The sequence below is a fragment of the Rhinolophus hipposideros genome (assembly GCF_964194185.1).
Source record: "Rhinolophus hipposideros genome assembly, chromosome: 16".
Taxonomy (NCBI): domain Eukaryota; kingdom Metazoa; phylum Chordata; class Mammalia; order Chiroptera; family Rhinolophidae; genus Rhinolophus; species Rhinolophus hipposideros.
Genome location: NC_138062.1, coordinates 58,327,888 through 58,349,649, shown reverse-complemented (window position 1 = coordinate 58,349,649; position 21,762 = coordinate 58,327,888). Strand labels below are relative to the sequence as shown.

At 53.5% G+C, this 21,762-nt stretch overlaps 2 protein-coding genes across 12 annotated transcripts; one reads left to right on the top strand and one right to left on the bottom strand.

Annotated features, from left to right (window-relative positions):
• The first annotated feature begins 309 nt into the window (after nucleotides 1-309).
• On the top strand, nucleotides 310-13,192 carry FSD1 (fibronectin type III and SPRY domain containing 1). Of its 9 annotated transcripts, none has more exons than XM_081075568.1 (14): nucleotides 310-476; nucleotides 1,033-1,116; nucleotides 1,417-1,512; nucleotides 1,726-1,857; nucleotides 2,595-2,696; nucleotides 4,402-4,424; nucleotides 4,620-4,741; nucleotides 5,287-5,496; nucleotides 9,068-9,166; nucleotides 9,972-10,131; nucleotides 10,479-10,558; nucleotides 11,827-12,078; nucleotides 12,177-12,265; nucleotides 12,358-13,192. In XM_081075568.1, exons 3-14 carry the CDS (start codon nucleotides 1,495-1,497, stop codon nucleotides 12,466-12,468), a joined length of 1,398 nt encoding a protein of 465 aa, XP_080931694.1. In that variant the 5' UTR covers nucleotides 310-476; nucleotides 1,033-1,116; nucleotides 1,417-1,494; the 3' UTR covers nucleotides 12,469-13,192. The 9 variants fall into 9 exon arrangements, with proteins under 9 accessions (XP_080931694.1, XP_080931692.1, XP_080931695.1 ...); XM_081075564.1 differs by lacking the exon at nucleotides 1,033-1,116 and adding an exon at nucleotides 1,000-1,032 and having other exon boundaries at nucleotides 426-476; nucleotides 12,358-12,747; XM_081075566.1 differs by lacking the exon at nucleotides 1,033-1,116 and having other exon boundaries at nucleotides 345-476; nucleotides 12,358-12,747.
• STAP2 (signal transducing adaptor family member 2) lies at nucleotides 12,867-20,966 on the bottom strand. Of its 3 annotated transcripts, none has more exons than XM_081075575.1 (13): nucleotides 20,541-20,966; nucleotides 18,275-18,346; nucleotides 18,012-18,134; nucleotides 16,964-17,020; nucleotides 16,360-16,460; nucleotides 15,713-15,847; nucleotides 15,176-15,245; nucleotides 14,982-15,084; nucleotides 14,783-14,857; nucleotides 13,623-13,778; nucleotides 13,433-13,534; nucleotides 13,284-13,358; nucleotides 12,867-13,028 (listed from the first exon to the last, which is right to left on the bottom strand). In XM_081075575.1, the coding sequence occupies exons 1-13, from the start codon at nucleotides 20,640-20,642 to the stop codon at nucleotides 12,886-12,888; spliced, it is 1,314 nt and encodes a 437-aa protein (XP_080931701.1). In that variant the 5' UTR covers nucleotides 20,643-20,966; the 3' UTR covers nucleotides 12,867-12,885. The 3 variants fall into 3 exon arrangements, with proteins under 3 accessions (XP_080931701.1, XP_080931703.1, XP_080931702.1); XM_081075577.1 differs by having other exon boundaries at nucleotides 20,498-20,770; XM_081075576.1 differs by lacking the exon at nucleotides 18,012-18,134 and having other exon boundaries at nucleotides 20,541-20,678.
• Between the last annotated feature and the right edge of the window lie 796 nt (nucleotides 20,967-21,762).

Sequence of the window (21,762 nt, the reverse complement as noted above, 5' to 3'; positions counted from 1 at the left end):
AAGTCAGGGGCCAGATCTCGGGGGCAGTGGGGTGGGTAGGATGGTAGAAATCCAGTTTGAGCAACAGTGTGACAGATCAAGTGGGGAGACTGAGGCACCAGGAGGACTAGGGATGGGTTCTAGATCACCGGCAGGGCCAGGAGGTCGAACCCAGGCATCCTGCCTCCCAGCTTCGGGCTCTCTGCTGCTCAGCCATCATTACCAATGTGGCTTGGTGCGTCCCAGGTCTGGGGGTGGGGGTCCTATCTCAAGGAGACCGCAGCACGGGACTACATTTCCCAGCCTGCCGCGCGGGCGGCGCGCCTGCGCGTTGCTGTCAGTGATGGAGCGCTGACTGGGGGCGCGGCTGCGGCGGCGAGGGCTCGGCGGGCTATTGGCTCCAGGCAGCGGCAAAGGCAGCTCCGGGACTAGAAGAGAGAGCGGGTCCCGCGAGCCGGGCTGGGACGAGCTGTGCCGCAGCTATGGAGGACCAGAGGGTAGGACCGGGACGGGACGCGGCGGGGGTACCCAAGGGGAGGGGACCAGGTGATGCCGCAGCGCTCTCCCCACCCCCGCCCCCGCGTCCAGCTTCTCTGCGGACGAGGCCCCACCCCCGCCACAACCCAGCCGTCTAGTCCCCCCATTCGGGATGCAGCTCCTCAACTTCGCCCAGACACCCCATCATCTTAGCCTGGGTCCAAGCGCATCCCCTCCACTTCCCCCACCTCCACCCAGTATCCCGGACACAACCTTGACCCCATCCCCCACGCCTTTCGTCCGGACTGCGGACCAGGTGTCCCGGTCCCCGCCCCACCCTGCCCCGGAGGACGCCCCATCAGCTCAGCACAGGTGACCCCTCCCACCCTGCGCTCCCAGAAAGGAGACCCGTCCGAGGCCTGGGTCAAAGCTACAGGCCCCAGCAAGGTCTTTCCACGCCGCCTCCTTCCCTCCCGGCTTTTCCTCCCCCAGACCTTCCCTTCTCCCCACTTACCTGGGCTCTCTGGCACCCCCTCTCCTCAGGTTCCTCCTTTCTCCTTGCTAATCCTTTTTCAGGTTAGTCCATTTTCTGCGGGCATCATCTTCCTCTGGGGTTTTCTTTCGCCTCATCCCGGATTATGCCCCGCCCTCAGGATATAGGTACCTGGTTGAAGGCTTTGTGCTCCGGCCTAGGGTCTGTCTCTTCCTGAGAGTCTTTCTCTGCGCCTCAGTTTCCTCTCCTGTAAAATGGGCATCCTCACGGTGCCCACCTGCCGGGTGAGGGAAGGCAGGACCAGAGCTTTGTCCAGGGCCTGCCTCATTGCGGGTGCCCAAACTCAATGGTACAGTGGCCCCACATCTCCCTGGATCCCTGGAGGGGGGAGGGGGAGCACCAGATGGGGGAGCTGGGCCAGCCTGGGGGGCTTACTGGCTTGTGTGTGTGCGCTCCTGTGGGGGCAGGAGGCTCTGCGAAAGATCATCACAACGCTGGCTGTGAAGAATGAAGAAATTCAGAGTTTTATCTACTCCCTCAAGCAGATGCTCCTGAATGTGGAGGTGAGGACCACTCGCCCCCCAGGAGGAGGGTGGGGAGATCTTGGGCAGGTGGATGGAAGGGGAGGAAGAAGGGGGTAGTCCTATGAGCTTGCCTATTGCTGCTTATGCCCATGGGGTTCTGAGCCTGGATGCCAAGTCTGGGCCTCAGTTTCCCCATCTGAGCGCGGGCTTTGGCCAATCCTGGCCATTTCAACCCCAAAATGTTTCTTCAAGGCAAACTCAGCCAAGGTGCAGGAGGACCTGGAGGCGGAGTTCCAGTCCCTCTTCTCCCTCCTGGAGGAGTTGAAGGAGGGAATGCTCATGAAGATAAAGCAGGACCGTGCCAGCCGCACCTACGAGCTGCAGGTGTGTGTGGGGGTTCCCCCGGCCCTCCCCAGTCGCCATCCCCCACTGCACCCCTCAGACTCAACAGAGCCCAGCTGGTCTCTTGTCTTCCTCCAAACCTCCTTTTCCCACTCCCATTCTTGGAGATGCCCCCAAATGTGCCCAGTGTCCAGAGCCAGACACCCTGATGTGGTTGGCCTCACCTCCTCTTTCCCTGGTCTCTTGCCTGTACCCTCCCTGGCCATGACCCATAAACCCCCCATCCACCTGGTCACCCTCTTAATCCCCTGTTCCATCCGCCCCGTCTTCTCCACCACCACAGCCACACCCCCACATCTGGCCGATCCTCTTTCCTGTCCTCACCCAGCACCTCCAGTTTCTCAGCCCTTCCCACTGGGCCCCCAGATCTGATGGCCAAACAGCCCCCATGGCTCTTGTGGGACCTCAGGCTCCAAACTGGGATCACTGGGGCTGCATTGAAACCTCCTGGGCAACTTCCTGACATCCCCGGATTCCTGTCCCAATCCCGAGGGAATGTGGAGCTCAGGTGTAGCCTAAGCATGTGGGTTTTTCAGTAAAGGATCCCCAGGTGATTCTGATGCAGTGCCAGGAGCAATGCCTCGCCTCCCTCCAGCCTCCATCTCCCACCTGGAGCTGGAGAAGGGCTTGGTACCCTGGATCCTGAAGGCGGGGAGGCCTGGGAGGCTTAGATGCACTGGTGTGAGGTGTGTCCTCCCTCAGTGCCATGCCGCCCGCAGAACCAGCTGGCTGCCTGCACGCGGGCCCTGGAGAGCTCTGAGGAGCTTCTGGAGATGGCCAACCAGACCCTGCAGGCCACGGACAGCGAGGACTTTCCTCAGGTGGGGGCCTCGGAGGCCATCTGGGTAGGACTGCCAGATGAAATACAGGACACCTAGTTAAATCAGCATTTCAGATCTACCACAAGAAATTTTTTAGTGTAAGTTTGGCCCATGCAATATTTAGTACAAGTGTGTCCCAAAGATCACATGAGACGTACTTATACTAAAAAAAATTATTTGGGCCGGCCCGGTGGCGCAGGCGGTTAGAGCTCCATGCTTCTAACTCCGAAGGCTGCCGGTTCGATTCCCACATGGGCCAGTGGGCTCTTAACAACCAAAAAAAAAAAAAAAAAATTATTTGTTGTTGATCTGAAATTCCAACTTAACAATTAATATTTTTTTTAGTATAAGTATATCCCATGCAAATGTTTAGTGTAAGTATTTCTGATATGTTGCATGGGACATATTTATACTCAAATATTTATATTTATCTGAAATTCAATTTTAGCAATGAACGATTTTTTAGTACAACATATCCTGTGCAATATTTAGTACAGCAGGTCCTCGAATAACCTTGTTTCGTTCAATGTCATTTCATTATAACGTTGATGAGAAAAAAAATGGACTCTTGGAATGGGCCACTGTGGACTGTGCATGCTCTCCCCACTTCGGTGTGGGTTTTCTCCGGGGACTTCGGTTTCCTGTCATGCCCAAAGCTGTGCAGATGAGGTGAATTGGCATGTCTTCATTGCCCCAGTGTGAGTGGGTGTGGGTGAGGGGCCCTGATAGAAGGGTGTCCTGTCCAGGGTGGGTTCCTGCCTGGCACCCTGAGCTGCCAGGAAAGGCGCCAGCCACTTACAACCCTAAGCTGGAATCAGCAGGTTGGAAAATCATTCTCTTACTTGTTTTTATTCATCTTTCTTACGCGTAAATGTCTGTATAGCTCACATTTATTTCAATTTTTTAAAAAGATTTTATTGGGGAAAGGGAACAGTGTGTATTTCCAGGACTTTATTGGGAAACAGTGTGTTTTCCCAGGACCCATCAGCTCCAAGTCAAGTCGTTGACCTTCAATCTAGTTGTGGAGGGCGCAGCTCAGCTCCAAGTCCAGTCACCGTTTTCAATCTTAGTTGCAAGGGGCGCAGCCCACCATCCCATGCGGGAATTGAACCGGCAACCTTGTTGTTAAGAGCACAAGCTCTAACCAACTGAGTCACCTGGCCGCCCCCTATTTGAATGTTTAATATTAGAAGTGTTTGGGGTCTTTATTTAGAAGTTTGATGATGTTTTTATGATCACATATGCATAGGAACTTAACTTTTGTTTATATCAATTAGCCTATGGTAAAGTTGGTTTTGTTACACGTCATTTCACTTACAGTCACAGTTTCTAAGAATCTATAGGCAACGTTGAATGAGGACTCACTGTACAACGTATGTCCCAAATATAGGATAGGACATACTTACGCATATGCTAAGAAGATCATTCATTGTTGATCTGAAATGCAATTTAACTGAGTGTCCTATATTTTTATTTGCTGAGTCTGCCAACTATATGTTCTGGGCACTGGGCAGGGGGTGGGGATGGGGGTGGAAGCCTACCTTTGCCCCCCATCCTTTTGGGGCACAGCCAAGGGTTTCTGCCCCAGTGTTGGGGGAACTTTGGCAAATGGTTGCCATGCTGGGTGTCAGTCTTCCAGTCTGTACAGTGGTTTTCTTATCCAGTTGAGACAACTCTTTGAATTTTATTCTGTTCCTCTTTCTAGGCTGCCAAGCAAATCAAAGACGGGTAAGATACTGGATGTGGCCCTCACCCTAGTACCCTGCCCCTGGTATGAAGGTGGGGACGCCCAGGTGAGGGTCCCTTGGCCCAGAGCACTGGACCAGAACAACGGGGAGGGGGTCCCACACACACCTTGGAGGATCAGGCCTGGGTCTACCTGAGATGCCTGCCAGCAGGCTGCCTCCACCTCCTTCCTTGTAGTGTAACAATGGCCCCCGCCTTCCGGCTGTCATTGAAAGCCAAGGTCAGCGACAACATGAGTCACCTCATGGTGGACTTTGCACAGGAGAGGAGGATGCTACAGGCACTCAAGTTCCTACCTGGTGAGAGGGGAACTCGCTGGAGGGCCCGGGTTTCAGGGAAACCACTTGGGAGTCCGGGTGGGGGAGCCCTGGGACAAGGCCTGGAGTAAGGCTGGCAGCCATGGTTGGAAACCCCAGAAGGCCCTGCCCCTGGGTGGAGCCATGAGGAAGCCCCACCCCGTATGGGTGGAGCCATGAGGAAGCCCCCTGGTGCCATGAGGAGGCCACACCTCTGGGTGGAGCCCTAAAAGGCCCCACCTATCAGGGGGGTACTGTCCCATAAAGGCCAGGACCTCAATTGGCAACGAATTCTGGAAATGTTCTACTTGTAAATGGTGGAATCCTGAGAATGCTCAGCCTTTGTTGGTTGAACCCTGAAAAAGCTCTGCCCCCACCCCCCACCCTTTGGTGGACCGCTGAAGAGACTTCACCGCCCAGGCCCCATGCCTGGGATCCAGAGGCAGCCCTAGTCCTTCGAAGGTCTGTCACGTGAGCTGGGCTCCAGCAAAGCCCCTATGCCTGTGGCTGCAGAACCCTGACCTCCCTCTCCCTTCTGTCCTGGGCAGTCCCCAGCGCCCCGGTGATCGACCTGGCCGAGTCCTTGGTGGCAGACAACTGTGTGACCCTGGTGTGGCGCATGCCAGATGAGGACAGCAAGATTGACCACTACGTGCTGGAGTACCGGCGCACGAACTTCGAGGGCCCACCCCGTCTCAAGGAAGACCAGCCTTGGATGGTGGTCGAGGGCATCCGGCAGTCAGAGTACACCCTGACAGGTAAGGGCGGCTCAGCCCAACTGCCGACCCACCCGATGCCCGTCAGCTCCCTGCTGGCTCCTGTTTTCCCATCAGCCAGCTGGGGGCTTCAGGACAATCCCTAAAACTCACGGGCTGTGAGAACAGCCTGGCTGCACTGATCAGGAGTAGCAGGAGTTAATAATAACGGGAATGATATTGATGACAGCCACTGCACCATTTATTGTGGGCTTACTGTGTGCTCAGTGTTTTACACGTTAATAGGCAGGCTTATCATCACCATTTTACAGATGAGGGACCTGAGGTACAGTGGGGAGAAGGCACCGTCCATTCATGTCTTATTTCTGCTCTCCAGCATTCGTTTGATTATCCTAGTTTATTGAGCGCCTACAGTGTATTAGGTGCTGTCCTTGTAATAGTGAGCAGAGCAGACAACCTCTTAGAGCTGGCATTTGGGCATTTCCTTATCAGTTACAAGAAAGCAGAAGGCCTGGGGAACTCTACCCTGCTGGTAGGCCGGGTCTGATAACGGAAGAGTTGGAGGTCCCTAATGAGTTTAAGAAGCCTTCCTGGGCCAGGGAAACCCTCTGGGGCAGGGAGGGTCTTGCTGACAAGATAACTAGCACCGCAGTTCTAGGGCTGTAATCAGCTTGTTCCTTGTCTATAATTAGCATACATGGTTAATAATGAGCGTGCTAATTGCAGGAAAGAAAAGCCACCAGCCCGCAAAAGCGCCTGAGAAGCTATTGGTTTACCCTTTTTACATGGGAATCAAAATAAACACACCCCATTTCCCCCCAATCATTTTTTTATTATGGGACAATACACATAAACCTAACATTTATCATCTTAATTGTTTCTGAGTGTACAGCTCAGTAACATTAAGCAGAGTCACATCGTTGTACAGCCGTCCCCGTCATCCGTCTCCACAACTTTTCATGTTGCAAAACTGAAACTCTGTCAGCATGAAACACTCACTCCCCATTCCTCCTCCGGCAGCTGCTGGCACCCATCATTCAACTTCCCGTCTCTGTGATTTTTACTGCTTTACGTACCTCCTATGGGTGCAATCGCATAGCATCTGTCTTTTTGTCACTGGCTTCTTTCACTGAGCATAATGTCCTCAAGGTTCATCCATGTCGTAGCAGGTCAGACTTTCCTTCCACTTTTTCCCCTACTTTTTTTTTTTTTAAAGATTTTATTGGGGAAGGGAAACAGGACTTTTTGTTGGGGAACAGTGTGTACTTCCAGGACTTTTTTCCAAGTCAAGTTTCAATCTTAGTTGTGGAGGGTGCCGTTCAGCTTCAAGTTGTTGTCCTTTCAGTCTTAGCTGTGGAGGGCGCAGCTCAGCTCCAGGTCCAGTTGCCGTTGCTAGTTGCAGGGAGTGCAGCCCACCATCCCTTGCGGTTGAAAGGACGCGCTCCAACCAACTGAGCCTTCCGGGAGCTCAGAGGCAGCTCAGCTCAAGGTGCCATGTTCAATCTTAGTTCACGGGGCTCTGCCCATCATCCCTTGCGGGAGTGGAGGAATTGAACTGGCAACCTTGTGGTTGAGAGCCCACTGGCCCATGTGGGAATCGAACTGGCAGCCTTCGGAGTTAGGAGCATGGAGCTCTAACCGCCTGAGCCACCGGGCTGGCCCCTTCCTTCCTTTTTGAAGGGTGAATAATAGACCATCGTGTGGCTATGCTCCGCTTTTCCCAGTGGAGGCAGTTTACAGAACTATAGTTCAGTATCAGAAACCAGGAAACTGACATGGCTGTATTCTGAAGTGTTGGTTCACATTTCACCAGTGTCATATGCCCTCATTCATGTGTGCGTGTGTATTCCCATGTGCAGTTTTATCCCACCTGTAAATTCATGTCATCACTACCATAATCACGGTATAGATCTGCTCTGTCACAGGCTTCCTGATGCATCTCCTTTAGAGCCACACCTCTCACTTTTTACACAATTACTAGTGAGTGAGTTCTTCAAGGTGGGAAGTTGAATCCATCAAAAGGTGTGTAGAATTGAGGATATATATGAATGTGTTCACCTATGTAAATAACCTATGTGGCTATTTGCAATCCGCCTACTATCTCATTGATTGCTTGGAAAGACAGGAGGGTGGAGTGTTTATGACCTCCATTCCTCGACTCATATCATCCTCATGTAAACCCTGCTCGGCGTGCGGAATACAATTTCCGGTTTGCAGAAAAGGAAATTGAGGCACACAGTGATGTGTTCCACGTTTGAAACCCAGCCTTCTGGGTGGTAGTCTTAGCTCCAGGGCAGTAGAGGGCGCTGCTGAACAAACCACTGAATTCAGGGAAGGGGATCCAAAGCGTGAGGCAGTCTGGGTGGGCGCCTGGAGGAGGTGGCAGCCAGGCTGAGGCCCAAAAGAGAACAAGGGGGTTTGGAGGGAGCGGGCAGAGAAACAGCTTGATTGAGGGCTCAGAGGCCAGAATGCTGAGCCTTTGTGTCTGGAGCTAGTTAAGTATGCAGAGAGCAATGTCTCTGGGGAGAGGTGAGAGGAGGAATGGGGACTTTGTCCTGACGGCAAGGGATCTAAGGAGGGATTAGAGAAGGGGGTACTGAGTGCTGCTTGGGATGCGCAGAGAATGGGCATCCTCTGAGGAACACTCAGGAGGTCCCTGGACATGTGGTCAGGGCTAGAGGCTGGGCTGTGGGAGCCATGTGTGGACGGATGGTGTCTGAAGGGTGAGAAAGGGACAGTGAGCAGAGTAGGATGACCAGGGATCCTAGACTGAGCCACCCTGACATTTAAGGGTGTCAGGGAGGGAGGAGCTTGCAAAGAAGACTGAGAGGGAATAACCAGATGGGGCAGCCAGGAGAGGGCAGTGCCATGGCCACCAAGGAAGGAGTATGTTCCAGAAGGGAAGGAGTAGTCAGCCAGAAAGTCTTGCAAAATGGAACTGACACGGCCAGAGGAGGGAGAGGGAGTGAGGCAGCAGAAAGGAGGGTGTTCCTAAGCTCTTCAAAGAGGTTTAACTTGAGGGGGAAGACAACTTGATAGCTGCTTTGTATTTTTAAGATTGGAAGAAACTAATCAGAAAAGACCAGAAAGGGAGGGTGAGATACATCCTCATAGTAGGGAAAATCTTTAATAAGTAACCAGGCATGGCTTGGTCCAGGGGTTCCAGCAAGTGATTCAGTCACCTTTGTTCCCTGCACTTATCCACTCGGGACTGTATTCTCAAGGAGGCTAGCCAAATGAGCTGGCAAATTTTCCCAAGAGGCACTTCCTCCTAGCTGGCCAGCCAAGAGACAACAGCAAGTCTGCTCCCTATAATACCGGTTAAAGTCCCAGGGCAGATTCTGATTGGCCAGTTTGGGTCATGTGCCTATCCCTTAACTAATCTCTATGACTGGGTTATAAAGCATCCTGATTAGCTAGTCTGGGTTGGGGGTGGAACCGAGTAATACATAGCTCCACAGGTGAATGTGGGCAAGGATGGTTTCTCAGGGATAAGATGTCATTTACAAGATGCTCCTTAGAAGGAAGGGCAGTGGGATTACTGTGGGACACAGAGGCCTCTAACCTATTACTCCAAGTGTACACAATGTTGAGATCCTCTGTTGCCTCCTAGGTCTCAAGTTTGACATGAAATACATGAATTTCCGTGTGAAGGCCTGTAATAAGGCAGTTGCAGGCGAATTCTCTGAGCCAGTGACTCTGGAGACACCAGGTGACTGGCTCCTACTGCTATCCTGTCTGTGACTCTATAACCCTTCACTCCTGGGGCCCCAGGGACTAGTGTGAAATGAGACTCTTCTAATCAGTGTTCTGTGGTCCTTTTTGCCCTGGCTTCCAGGAAGCTCAGAGCTCAGTCCACAGTAGAATTCCTCAGCCTGCATGTCTGGTATAAACCTGCTTTTATCCTATACTTTTGCAGTTGACCCCATTATACCTGGATGGTTTTTAGACACACACACACTCACACACTCACACTTTCACGTGCACTCTCTCTCTCTCCCTCCCCCCAAAAATATATATATAAGTGCTCTATAGAGTTGCGGAGGGTATATCAGTAGTGAAGACAGATTTCTTAGCCTCCCACAGTGATACCTTTGCATTCCCTGATAGGAAGTCCTTCTGCAAGTCTAGCTTAAATATGTCATGCTGTAGCCTAGCCCCTTTCCTGTGATTAATCCCCAATGGAAACAGAGGGCAGCATAAGTGGTTTGAAAATGGCTCCAGACCCGGGAAATCTTTAGGAAGCCCTTGGCCTTCACTCCCCTAGCTGCATGGTTTGCTCCCTCCATTTTTCCCCCTCTTGTCCCTTTTGGTGTCTTTCTGCCTGTTGTCTCTGTATCTGTCTGTCTCTGAGCCTTTGTCTGTTGTTCTCTTTCTCTATGTTTTGGTCTCTGTTTCTTCGTCTCTCTGTTCTCTGTCCCTGTCATGGTCTGTCTTGGTCACTGTCTGTCTCTCTCTGTCTCTGTGTCTCTCTGGGTTTCCCCATCTCTGTGACTCCCGCGTCTGCCCGGCCCCAGCGTTCATGTTCCGCCTGGATGCGTCCACATCCCACCAGAACCTGCGGGTGGATGATCTCTCCGTGGAGTGGGACGCCATGGGCGGAAAGGTGCAGGATATCAAGGCTCGCGAGAAAGATGGCAAGGGGCGGACGGCGTCTCCCGTCAACTCCCCAGCCAGGTAGCCCGCCCCCTCCCCTGCCTGAGTCTGCTGGAGGAGATCAAGATGGACATGGACACACAACTCAGTGTGGTCAACGCTGGGGTGGAGGGAGGGACATTGAGCTGGGGAGCCCAAATAGTGAATCAAGGGAGAGGAAACTTTGAACTGGCTATTGATATTTGAATAGGAGTTTTCCAGATGCGGAAGGGAACAGGCATGTTCTGACATGAGGGGCCCAGTGTATGAAAAGAAACAAATACTGTCAGGGATTGAGGAAAAGTCCACAGAGGCTGGGGTGGACCAGGGAAGCCCTCTGTGGGGGAGGTGAGGACTGAAGTGAGCCCTCCCCTCCCTGTCACCCACAGAGGTACTCCATCTCCCAAGAGGATGCCCTCGGGTCGTGGGGGACGGGATCGCTTCACAGCTGAGTCCTACACTGTGCTGGGTAAGGAGCAAGGAAAATGGGAGGTCAGGGCCCTGATGGTGGGGGGAAAATCCTTTGGTTGGGGAAACTGAGGCAGCCATCAACAAAACTTTTCTGGGAATGGTCCCAGTAACATGTATTGTTGTTGTGCTGGGGGGATAGGAAGGTTTGGGGAGGAGGGATTGGGGAGTGGCTGGTCAGGAGCTTGGGAGGGGGGGTTCCCTAGGGTCTGTCAAATAGCTGCAACTTGGGGAATAGCTGGGATTTGGGAGATAGCTGGAAAGAATACTTGCCTATGAAGCAGCTGGGTTTGTGGAGAAGCTGAAGCAAGGCTAAGGGTGTGTGGACGAGCCAGATAGAGTAGCTGGTGTAGGAGATGCTGAGGGAATGGCTAGGATTAGAGAAGTGGTTAGGACCACTGGAGTGATTAAATCTTGTGAAAGAGAAGCTGGAGTCCATGAAGAAATGGAGTTTAGGGAAATTGCCACTATCCAGAAACGGGCTTGGAAAAGAGGTTGAGGTATTACGAGGTCAGTAGGGTCAGTAATATAGGGCCGGGGGAGGTATGGGTGGACAAATGTAGGGAGTAGCTGGGTTCTGGGGATGAGCTCAGCTCTGAGGAGAAGTGACGGTTCTAGGGAGGATTCAGATTTTCTGGAAAGCGCCTGGGACGGTCAGAATTGGGGTTTGGGGAGGAAGCAGGGGGCGACGTGGAGGTCTGTAGAGTAGCTGAGATTTGAGAGGGAGTTGTGTAGCTCATGAGAGGGGCCTAGACTAGTTATGGCTGGGAATCTAGATTTAGGGGTCTGGAAAGGATGTGGACTTAGGGATCAGCTGAGATCTAAGGCCTGGAAGAACCTGCTCTCCACCAGGAACTGGCGGCCTGGGGAGAATCTAGATTCAGAAAGCAAAGAAGGAGTCTGGAGTTCCAGGGAGTATCTGGACTCCAGGACTTGAGACCTGTTGGAATACATGGAGTTCGCCAGGAGCAAGGGTTTGGGGATCATCCAGTCTTTGGGAAGAACTGAGGAGTAGCTGAACATGGGGAGTAACTGGAGGAATTTTCTAAGACCTGGAAGTTTCTGGAAGGAGTAGCTTGGATTTATAGGGAATCTGAAAGGACAAGTGGAAGCTCGGAGAACATCTGGACTTAGTACCTAGAAGGAGTTGAAGCGTGGGGAATACCTGGAAGGAATAGCTGGGGCCCAAGTAGCTGTGATCTGGAGAGTACCTAAGTGGCTGACCCTTATGGGGAAGAGCGCCGGGACCCTATTCTACCCACCCCACAGGGGACACGCTGATCGACGGCGGGGAACATTACTGGGAGGTGCGCTACGAGCCAGACAGCAAGGCATTCGGCGTGGGGGTGGCCTACCGCAGCCTGGGCCGCTTCGAGCAGCTGGGCAAGACGGCCGCATCCTGGTGCCTGCACATCAACAACTGGCTGCAGGTCAGCTTCACCGCCAAGCATGCCAACAAGGCCAAGGGGCTGGATGTCCCTGTGCCTGACTGCCTGGGCGTGCACTGCGACTTCCAGCAAGGTGACTGACCCCAGCTGGCATCTCCAGCCACCTCTGCCTGTCTGTCTCTCTGCCGCAAACCCTCTTACTGGTCCCCTGTCGCTCTGCCCTCCACCCAGGCCTCCTGTCTTTCTACAACGCCCGCACAAAACAGCTGCTGCATACCTTCAAGGCCAAGTTCACACAGCCACTGCTGCCTGCTTTCACAGTGAGGCCCCTCCCATGGCCCGGGATAGGAGAGGGTGGCCCTGGGTGCTGGCTTCGCTGCCAAGCCTCTCCTTTCCCCTCCCTGTCCCCCAGGTATGGTGTGGCAGCTTCCAGGTGACGACAGGACTGCAGGTGCCCAGTTCCGTGCGATGCCTGCAGAAGCGAGGCAGTGCCACCAGCAGCTCCAACACCAGCCTCACCTAGGCCAGTGGGACGCCCACTCAGCCAGGCTGATTTTGGGGGCCGCCACCAGGCCTTGGCTATTTCAGCCGGGCACCCTCTAACTTGCTGCTTGGAGCCTTAACTCCTAATGGGGTCACCAACAGGGAGCGGGCACCGGGGCAGGCCCTTCTCCCCACCTCACTTCCTAATAAAGGTCAAACACTGGCCAGGCAGTGCTGCTGGTTCTTTAGGGCTGGGTGGCACTGGCTGTGCCCTGGCCCTCTGTGGACCTCAGCTCTCCCAGCTGTAAAATGGGCTTTTCTGGCAAAGTCAGGTGGCAGTTTTTTCTGAGTGAGGATCTTTGGGAGCAAATGCAGCCAGCTGTAGGCAGACATCTGATGGACCCCCATAGCCCCCCAAAGCCAAGTCAAACACATAGGCCCTGGGGTCACTTGAGCTTTAATTCTGGGAGGAGGGATTTGCTTGACTGACGTGCCATGTTCTGAGATTGGCCCGCTGGTCCCCAGCAAGCCCAGCTGTATGCTCCAGTGCCCGCCGTCTCTGTAGTTTCTCTTCCAGCTCTGCTGTCATATTGGCCAATCCTGGAGGGCAGGGGTGGGTACCCGACACTTCAGCTGCACCAGGGATCCCCAGTCCATGCTGCACCCACCCCACATCCACCCAGGACCGGCTACAGAATGTGTGGGGCTCAATGCACGAGGAGTTTTGAGATGGAGACAGCAGAACATTAAATCAAGTGCGGGCCATTCAGAGTGTGAGGTCCTGTGTAACTGCACACGTCACATGCCTGTGAAGCCCCTCCTGCATCGACGTCCCCCTCCCCCGAGGCCCCTTACCTGTTGTGGGGAAGAAAGCCTGCGCTGAGCTGACAGCCAGCTTCCTGGCCAGGCAACCAGGAAGGCCTTTGGGCTCTGGAGAAGACAGATGAAAGCTGAGGCTGGCCCTCCACTGGATGAGGCAGGGGTTGGGGAGGAGGCTTCCCTACCTGGCTTGGACGCAGTGGGTGGCTTTGGAGGCTTTGCCTGAACCTTTGGGGCTGGGGGACACTTCTTGGGCTTCAGGACCACCAGCCGACCAGTGGAAAGCACTGCATGGAAAAAGGTATGGTGTGTCACGTCCAGCAGTAAGCCTGCTCCCCTTGCCCCTTTTCTCAGCCACCCCCAGTCCCCACCCACCGTCCCCATTCACGTAGTCAGCAGCTGGGGCGTCTTCAATGGGAATCACGTAGTTTTCATCCGGGTTCGATAGTGGGGGCAGCTTGTCCTGGCTGGACCCAGGCGTGATGGATGTGGGAGATGGCTGCTTGGGACCACCGGTGGGGGATGCGGGACCTGGTGGGAAATTGTTGTCACTTTTGGGACCCACATAGTGCAGGAACAACTCAAGGTGGGTCTATGTGCTTCTGTGAGTGGGAATGTATGGGTGCATGCATGGATAAGGCATATGTGTGCATGTCTGTGCATGTGCCCATTTTTAAGTCTGTGTCCTTGTGTAGCATAAACATGTAGTGGGTGAATTTGCATAAATTGATTATATGTAAATATGTATGCATGACTACATGGGTGTTAAGGTCTGGTTGGGTACTTGTCTCTATTCGTGTATACATGCATGTGTCTCTAAATGTCTGAATTTGTGCTGTGAGTGGATATGTCTGCATTTGTGTGCACACGTGATTGTGGCTTACGGTACGTATATGTGTGCTAAATGGGACTGGAATCATGTGACACATGTAGTCATGCCATTGTGTGCAGCCATTGTGTACATGGATGTCTACATGTGGCCTTCTGATTATGCTGGGGGACAGTTCATGTTGATGATAGTGGCATGTGTGTATGTATGTGTACATACATGTCTGTTGTGAACAAAGCCCCAGCATCTGCCCAGCTCAGGGCAGACAGATCATAATGCTTCCAGCCTCCTCCCTCCAGAAGCTGGACTGCCTCCTGGCCCTTTCCCAACACCCACCCTGCTTTCCGATCTCTGGGTAGTTCCCACTCCGGGTATACCCTGTGCCCCCACATTGCCCATCACTACCTACTGAGCTCCTTGGAAACTCAGCAAACGCGCCCTCCTCAGTATATCTTCCCCCGACCCTGCCGCCTCTTCTCCCCGACTCTAGGCCCCACCCCAGCCCCAGGTCCCATCACAGAGCGCTGGGAGTGTCTCTGTCCAGCTGCGTCTGCCCCCTCCACAACCTGGACGTTCCCAGAGGGCAAGGTCTGGGTATTTCTGGATCCCTGGACTCTGCGTACAAGCGTGGACACAGGAGGCACCACGTGGGTCCTAGGTCTCTCCCCGCTCTGCCCCAGCGACGGCAGCAGGGAGGGGGCGTCACCTGGGCCGGGGACAGCTGGGACCGAGGGCGCCACCCACAAACTCTCGCCGTTCTCCTTATCCGCCTCCACGTAGCCTAGAACAGAGAGGGCTGCCTGGAGGAGGCGCGGCGGCCAGGCACTGACCCGAGGGTGTCCCCGTCGGGCGAAGGTGGTAGAGGCACGGACTGGGCCCCGGGAGTCCCCTGAAGCCTCACCCACCTAGCACCTTCTCGTAGTCCTCGTCCAACAGGAAGGGCACCAGCGCCTTCTTGGTGCGCAACACGAAATGGTTGACCACTGCATCGAGTGAGGCGCAGGACACCTGGGGGTGGATAGGGGAACCGGTTAGGGCCGCTGGGGAAGGGGCGCGGATCCCGCCAGTGTGCTTCCCAAAACCCTGGCCCATCGCTTACCGGCTCCTCCACGTCGATCACGTACTTAGTACCCTCGCGCTTCACCTTGTAGTGCCGAACCACCGGAGCCCTGCACAGGCAGTGGGCAAGTGGGTGGCCTGGCTCAGGCCAAGGAATAAATACCCCAATCCCTCGTCCTGTCTCCGTCCCCATGCAGAGCCTAACCTCCCTTCCCTCTTCCCAGCACACAGGAAAGACCCCGCTCCTAGCCCCTGGCACTGCGCCCAGGAGACCCCGCCCGGATGTACTCCACCCCCCAGGGAACGCCCTGTCCTTCCTGGCTCCGCCCCTGGCTCCGCCCCTGGGTTCTGACTGCACCTAGGCTGTGACCCCACCTATAACCCTACTCCGGGGCGGGGCCAATCTCAGGATCCCACCCCCGTGGCCTCTGGCCCACCCCCACGTCCTCCGGAGTCCCAGCTCCGACTCTGTCCCCAGGCAATCTCTCTCTGGGATCTGACTTCGTCCTCACGTCTGACCTCGCCCCCACGCACAACCCTATTTGGATCCCCCGGCTCCGCAGCTGCGCATGCGCACCCGTTGAGCGTCTGGCGCGTGGAGACCGACACGGCGCCCGCGCCATCCCCGCTGGGCCGCAGCAGCAAGTTCCCGCATTCTGGGTAGCGCTCCAGGAGCAGCTGCGCCTCCAGCCGGCTCACCTTCAGGAAGCACCTGGGACGGGCCGCGTCACTCACACAGGACAGGACCCGTTCCCCAGAGACCCAGAGCGCCCTCCCGTCCGTAACCCCGCCCCTGGACACTCAGCCCCGCCCCGTCCGTACCCCCGCCCCTGGACACCCAGTTACACCCTACCGCTTATAAACCCCGCCCTGGGCCACGCCTTCTAGGCACCTAGATCTGCCCCTGGACACCCAGCCTCTTTACCCGAGGTCCAGGCCCTGCTCCCTGGGGCCCTGCTCTGCCCCCCAGGCCCAGGTTCCGTCTCCGGAGGCTCAATCCAGTACTCCAGGCACCTAGACCCTCCCCTGGAGGCCCAGACCCGCTCCCCAGGCACCTAGACCTGTTCTCAAACACCAAGTCCAGCTCCCAGCACGGGACCTAACCCCGCCCCAGACCGGATGCACCCTGTACTGAAGACCCAACGGTGGGAGATCCCATTCCCTGCCCAACCTCAGCCCCACGCCCCGCCTCTTGTAGCCCCGCAGGCCAGGAGGGGCACTTACGAGGGAATCTCCAGAGAGCGGCGCACCTCCTCTTTGGCCAGGGCCTCAGCCATCATGTACAGGTGTCCAGGAAGCAGGGTCAAGTTGGATGGAACACGGAGCTGAGGGACGATCGGGGCGTCAGGGAACAGGCAGCTGTGCCCATGTCACACGAGGGCAGACCGAGGCCAGAGTGCAGACTGGGGGCCAGGATGGGAACCTGGGTCTGGGAGCCTCCCTACACTTTCAGAGGCACAGAGGCTTTGGAGAGGCTGTAGAGAGAGACCTTGGTGATGGGGAGGAGGACAGAGCAGACTCTAGGATGGAGTTTCAAACTCTACAGGCTGCAGGGGTCAGCAGGGAACAAATGAGTAAAATAGACAGCAGGAATGTTGACAACTCCTGGGTTTTAAGTGATGGCAGCTAATTTTAAAAGTTTTATCACTTTGTTGGCAAAACAAAATATGTTTATGGGCTACATTTGGCTTGTAGGTCACCAGTTTGAGACCAGTGGGCTATTCTCTAGGGGCTTGTTTGAGTAATGAAGATGGAAAGAAAAAAGAGGATTTCTGAGAAGGCTTAGTGGGGAATGGAAAAGAGAGGGACAGAGGGTAACCACTCTGACCTCCACCACCGTCAGGATGAAGCCTTTCCACATCTCCCGAGACTCCAGGCTCTCTACCTAGGGAAGGAAAGAAAAAGTCCATGTGGATGAGCCTCATTCTATTCATCTATGAAATGGAAGTGAGGAATAACAGTCCCTGTTTCCAAGGGCTATTTGGAAGATTAAATGACTTAGGACAGATTAATTTAGGATGATGTCTGAATATAAGTCGTTAGTAATGTGGCTTGTTATTCTTTAATGTTATTACACCAACATTTAGAAAAACATAAATCAGTTCATGTATCACCTATGCTCTAAACCCTCCCAGGGCTCCCACCTCCCTCAAGGTAGAAGCCCAAGTCCTCTCCATGGCCCACAGGGCCCTCCCTACATGACCTGCCCTGTCCCCCCCCTGCCCTCACCGCCTCCCTCTCTCCCTGGCTCACTCTGCTCCACCCACACCGGCCTTCTCGCTGTTCCTCCGCCACACAAGGCACACCTGTCTCAGGGCCTTTACCTGTGCTGTTCCCTCTGCTGAAGAGCTGTGGCACAGACATCTGCACTGCCGGCTCCCTTACCTCCTTCAGATCCTCAGTAAGGCCTTCCCTGATCATACCTCTTAACATTACATCCCTTTTCCCGCAGCAGTGTCTCCCTGGCATCTACTGCCATGTGCCACTCCGTGTGTTTTACACATTTATGTTGTTGATTGTGTCTCCACCACTCCTGTAAACGCCACAAGGGCAGGGATTTTTCATTGTCTCTTCACTGCTGTGCAACTAGTAGAAGAGGGTCTGACACACAGTCGGTGCTCACTAATGTTTTGTTGAAAGATTGAATGATGGCAGTGGTGAGCTTGTAGATCAGATCTTGTTCTGGGCACTTTACACATATTATCCCATTTTGCAGTTGAGGAAACTGAGGACCAGAGACGTCAAGTGACTTGCCCAGTGTCACAAGCCCAGTGGTAAACTCTACATGACTCCGTGCCAGCATGTGTCAAGGATGGGTGCAATGGAGAACGAGGGTCTCCCACCCGCTCCCCCCTTGTTCAAGTTCAAGGACCTACCTTGAACTTGATCTCCTGGTTCCGGAGGACCAGGTTGAAATGGGTGCCAGGGTCATGAGAGGTCCCCCACGGAGCTTCATCTGTGAGTTTCACAAATGTTCCAAGGTCTAGCTTCTCCATGTGCTGGGGGCACAGAAGCGGAAGTCTGAGCATGAGGCCTGTGGGCCTGCAGGACCCCTGGCCTGACCATACCATCTACACCTTCTGCTTGGTCCCTGGGGTGAAGTATGGGCCAACTCATGAGCCCTCATTCCCATCCTTACCTGGAAGTCCCGATTGCTATTGTAGAAATAGAGAGTGAGGCCCTGGAGGCCGGCCCAGAACTTCTTATAATCCTGGGGACCAGAGTGGAGAAAGAGAAGGATGTGAGGTGGCAAACTGGGTACCTCCAACACACCCACTCCTGCCTCAGGACCTTTGCATTGGCTGTTCTCTCTGCCTGGACACTCCCCAGATCTCCACACAATTTCCTTCATTACCTGCTTTGGGTCTTTCAACAAATATTGCTTTTCAGGAAGACCCTCTCCAGCCATGGCCCAGCCTCTGGGGATCTGTTATTCTCCGAGAAAGGATCCAAGGGAACCTTGATGGGACCCACAGTAGTCCCCCAATTTATGGAGGGGGCCCAGGGATAGCTGCTGAGTCTATAATCTCAACATTTCACATGGATGTAGACTCTAAGAGGTTTGCAGATTCAGGATTTTCCTCAGGATTCTGAATTCCAAATGTCCTAACTCTCTGGAGGTCCAAGGGGCTGATACAGCTCAGACTTTAAGATTCTAGGGGATTTTTCACCAAATGTTCCCTAAGCACCTACTGTGCAACCAGTTCTCTTATGGGCAAAAAACAAGTGGGAAATGTTTTCTGTTTCTAAATAGATCGTTTGCCAGAGAATAGAGAAAGCACAGATACTAAAATCCTCCAGGAAAGAGAAACTAGGATCCCTGGGGAGGGACAGACCCTGGACCATGAGATCACAGAGGAGGAGAGCGGCTATCCAACTAGAAAATCTGGGAAGGCTTCCTGAAGGAGGAGGCACTTTAATTAGTCTGTAATGATAATGAGGATAGTGCTTATATTTACAGCTACCATCCATTCATTAATCAATCCATTCATCCATCCACTTCTCTACCCACCCACACATCCACCCACTCATCTACCCCCCCACTCATCCATCCATCCATCTATTCATTCATCCATCCATCCATCCATCCATCCATCCATCCATCCATCCATCCACTTATCCATTCCTCTATGTATCTACCCATACACACATCCACCCATCCGTTCGTCCATCTATCCACCCACCTATCTGCCCATCCATAGATAGATACATCCATACATTTAGCTAACACTTATTGCGTACCTACTATGTACCCAACACTGTTCCAGGTACTCAGAATAGAGCAATAAGTGATTAAACTCAGTATAGTCAGAACTACTTTGTATACGTTGGCTACGTGGCATTGGACAAGTTATTGAAGCTCTGTGCCTCAGTCCCAGGCACAGAGACTGGTACCCACCTCAGAGACTGTTGTGAGAATTGGGTAAATTAACCCATGTAAGGCACCACCACTGCTTACCCTGAATCAGGCCCTCGGCCTGCTGAGGTCTACCCCTCTGCTGTAACCACGACTATGGCCCTATTCTACCCATTTTATAGTAGAGAAAACTGAGGCACAAAGATGGAGAGTCACTTGTATAAGGCCTGGGAATCAGGAGGCATGGAGCAAGGATGTGAACCTGGGTCTCACACTGTGATCTGCTGCCTCTAGATGCTTTCTAGTCTGCGGTGGGGGGATTTGGGTGCATGGAAACACAAGGAAAGGAGAAGGGAACTGCAATGACAAAGGCAGGGAGGTGGGCAGGGAAAGCAGTAGGTGGATGGTTTGGATTACCGTAGAAGATGAATGAATATGTGAAGTGGTGGGGGCAGGGGGTGAGAGAGATAGGTCCTTGGTGGGAACCCAGGGGCTGGGCTTTATTCTGAGTAAGACACACACAAACACACAAATGCACACCACACACAAACGCGCACACACGCACACACACACACGCATTGGTCCTGTGGCCAGTATCTGGTCCTGCCAAATGTGGTCCCCAACAGCTCTTCCTGTCCCACACGTAACTGTCCTGATTTTGTCCCCTGCAGCTGAAGTTCACAAAGTTACTTCAGGGCTGGGGGAAGAGGAACTAATCAATTTAATTCCCCATTTCCTGGAGGAAGTCCCTGATCCTGCTTGTGTCCCACAGACAGAAAGAGAGACTGAGACCGAAAGACTGAGACCAAGAAAGAGGCAGGTGGAGACAGACAGGGAGAGACAAAGAGAAAGAGATCAAATAAGTCAGAGACACAGAGAGAGAGAGAGACAGAGGTAGACAGGTGGGCAGAACCCTTCCCAGACCCTGGCCCATGCGCTACCCCTTCCAGCACCCACCCCACCCTCCTTGGCCAGGGGTGATAGAGGCTCAGAAAGGTGCCTCACCTGCCTGGCCTCCCAGCAGTGCCAGGCTCCCTGTCCTCCTTACCCGGTCGCAGGGTCCCTTCTTCTCCAGAAAGCTCTCATAGTAATGTGAGGGCAGGGCACACTTGGGCTTGGGGACTCGGGGTGGGCTCAGGGCTGAGGCCATGGTGGGCCCAGGTCTTTGGCCCGGCTTCTCCTTCCCCTGGGCACCTCAGCTGGGTCAGGAAGCAGAGAAACAGGTTCCAGGGGAATTTCCTCTCTTCTGTCATCTCCCGAGGTCCCTCCCCTGTCATTGCTGGGCGGGAGCTGGGTTGGGCAGGTCCAAGGATCCTGGGGAAATCCCGGCCTCTCTGGTCTCCCCCAGAGATTCAGGAAGCTGTGCTGGAGTCATGGAATGGAGGAAGGAGCCACATGAGGCTTTCAGTGTGGAGCAAAGATTAGGCAGATGGTGTACCAGGAAGGACTAACAAAAGCGTGGAAATGAGAAAGGAAGGAGTGTGGTGCCTGAGTGGCTAGGGCACGTGACAAAAGAGGACACAACAGGAAAATAACATGAAGGCCTGAAACGCTCATCAGGCTGCCTGGACATTCAAATTCTTGCCTGTATCTACCCCCAAATCTTGCTGGGATTCTGATGGGCATTGCACTAAACCTGATATCAGTTAGGGGAGACGCGACATCTTTACTCCATGGACATGGTCTGTCTGTTCATTTATTTAAATCTTTGATTTCTTTCATCAGTGTTGTGTAGTTTTCCGTCTACAAGTCCTGTACCTGTTTTGTCAGATTTACATCAAAATATTTTTTGAGCAACTATTAACAGCCTTGTATTTTTAATTCCAATTTTCACATATTCATTGCTATTATACAGACATGCAATAGATTTTTGTGTGTTGATCTTGTATCCTACAGCCTTGCTGAACTAATTCATTTATTATTGCTGGGGGAGTTGTAGGTTCCTTGAGATTTTCTATGTAGACCATCGTGTCATCTGCAAATCGGGCTAATTTTATTTCTTTCTTTCCAATCTGTCCACCTTTTATTTCCTTTTCTTGCCTTATTGCTCCAGCTAGAACTGCCAGAACTATGTTGAATAAGAGTGGTGAACGTGGACATCTTTGCCTTGTTCCCAATGGTAAGAGGAAAGCATTCCGTCTTTAACCTTTAAGTATGATGTTAACTAAAGGTGCGTAGATACTCTTCACCAAGCTGAGGTGGCTTCCCTCTGTCCTAGTTTGCTGAGAGTTTTTTATCATGCGTGGGTGTTGAATTTTGTCAAATGCCTT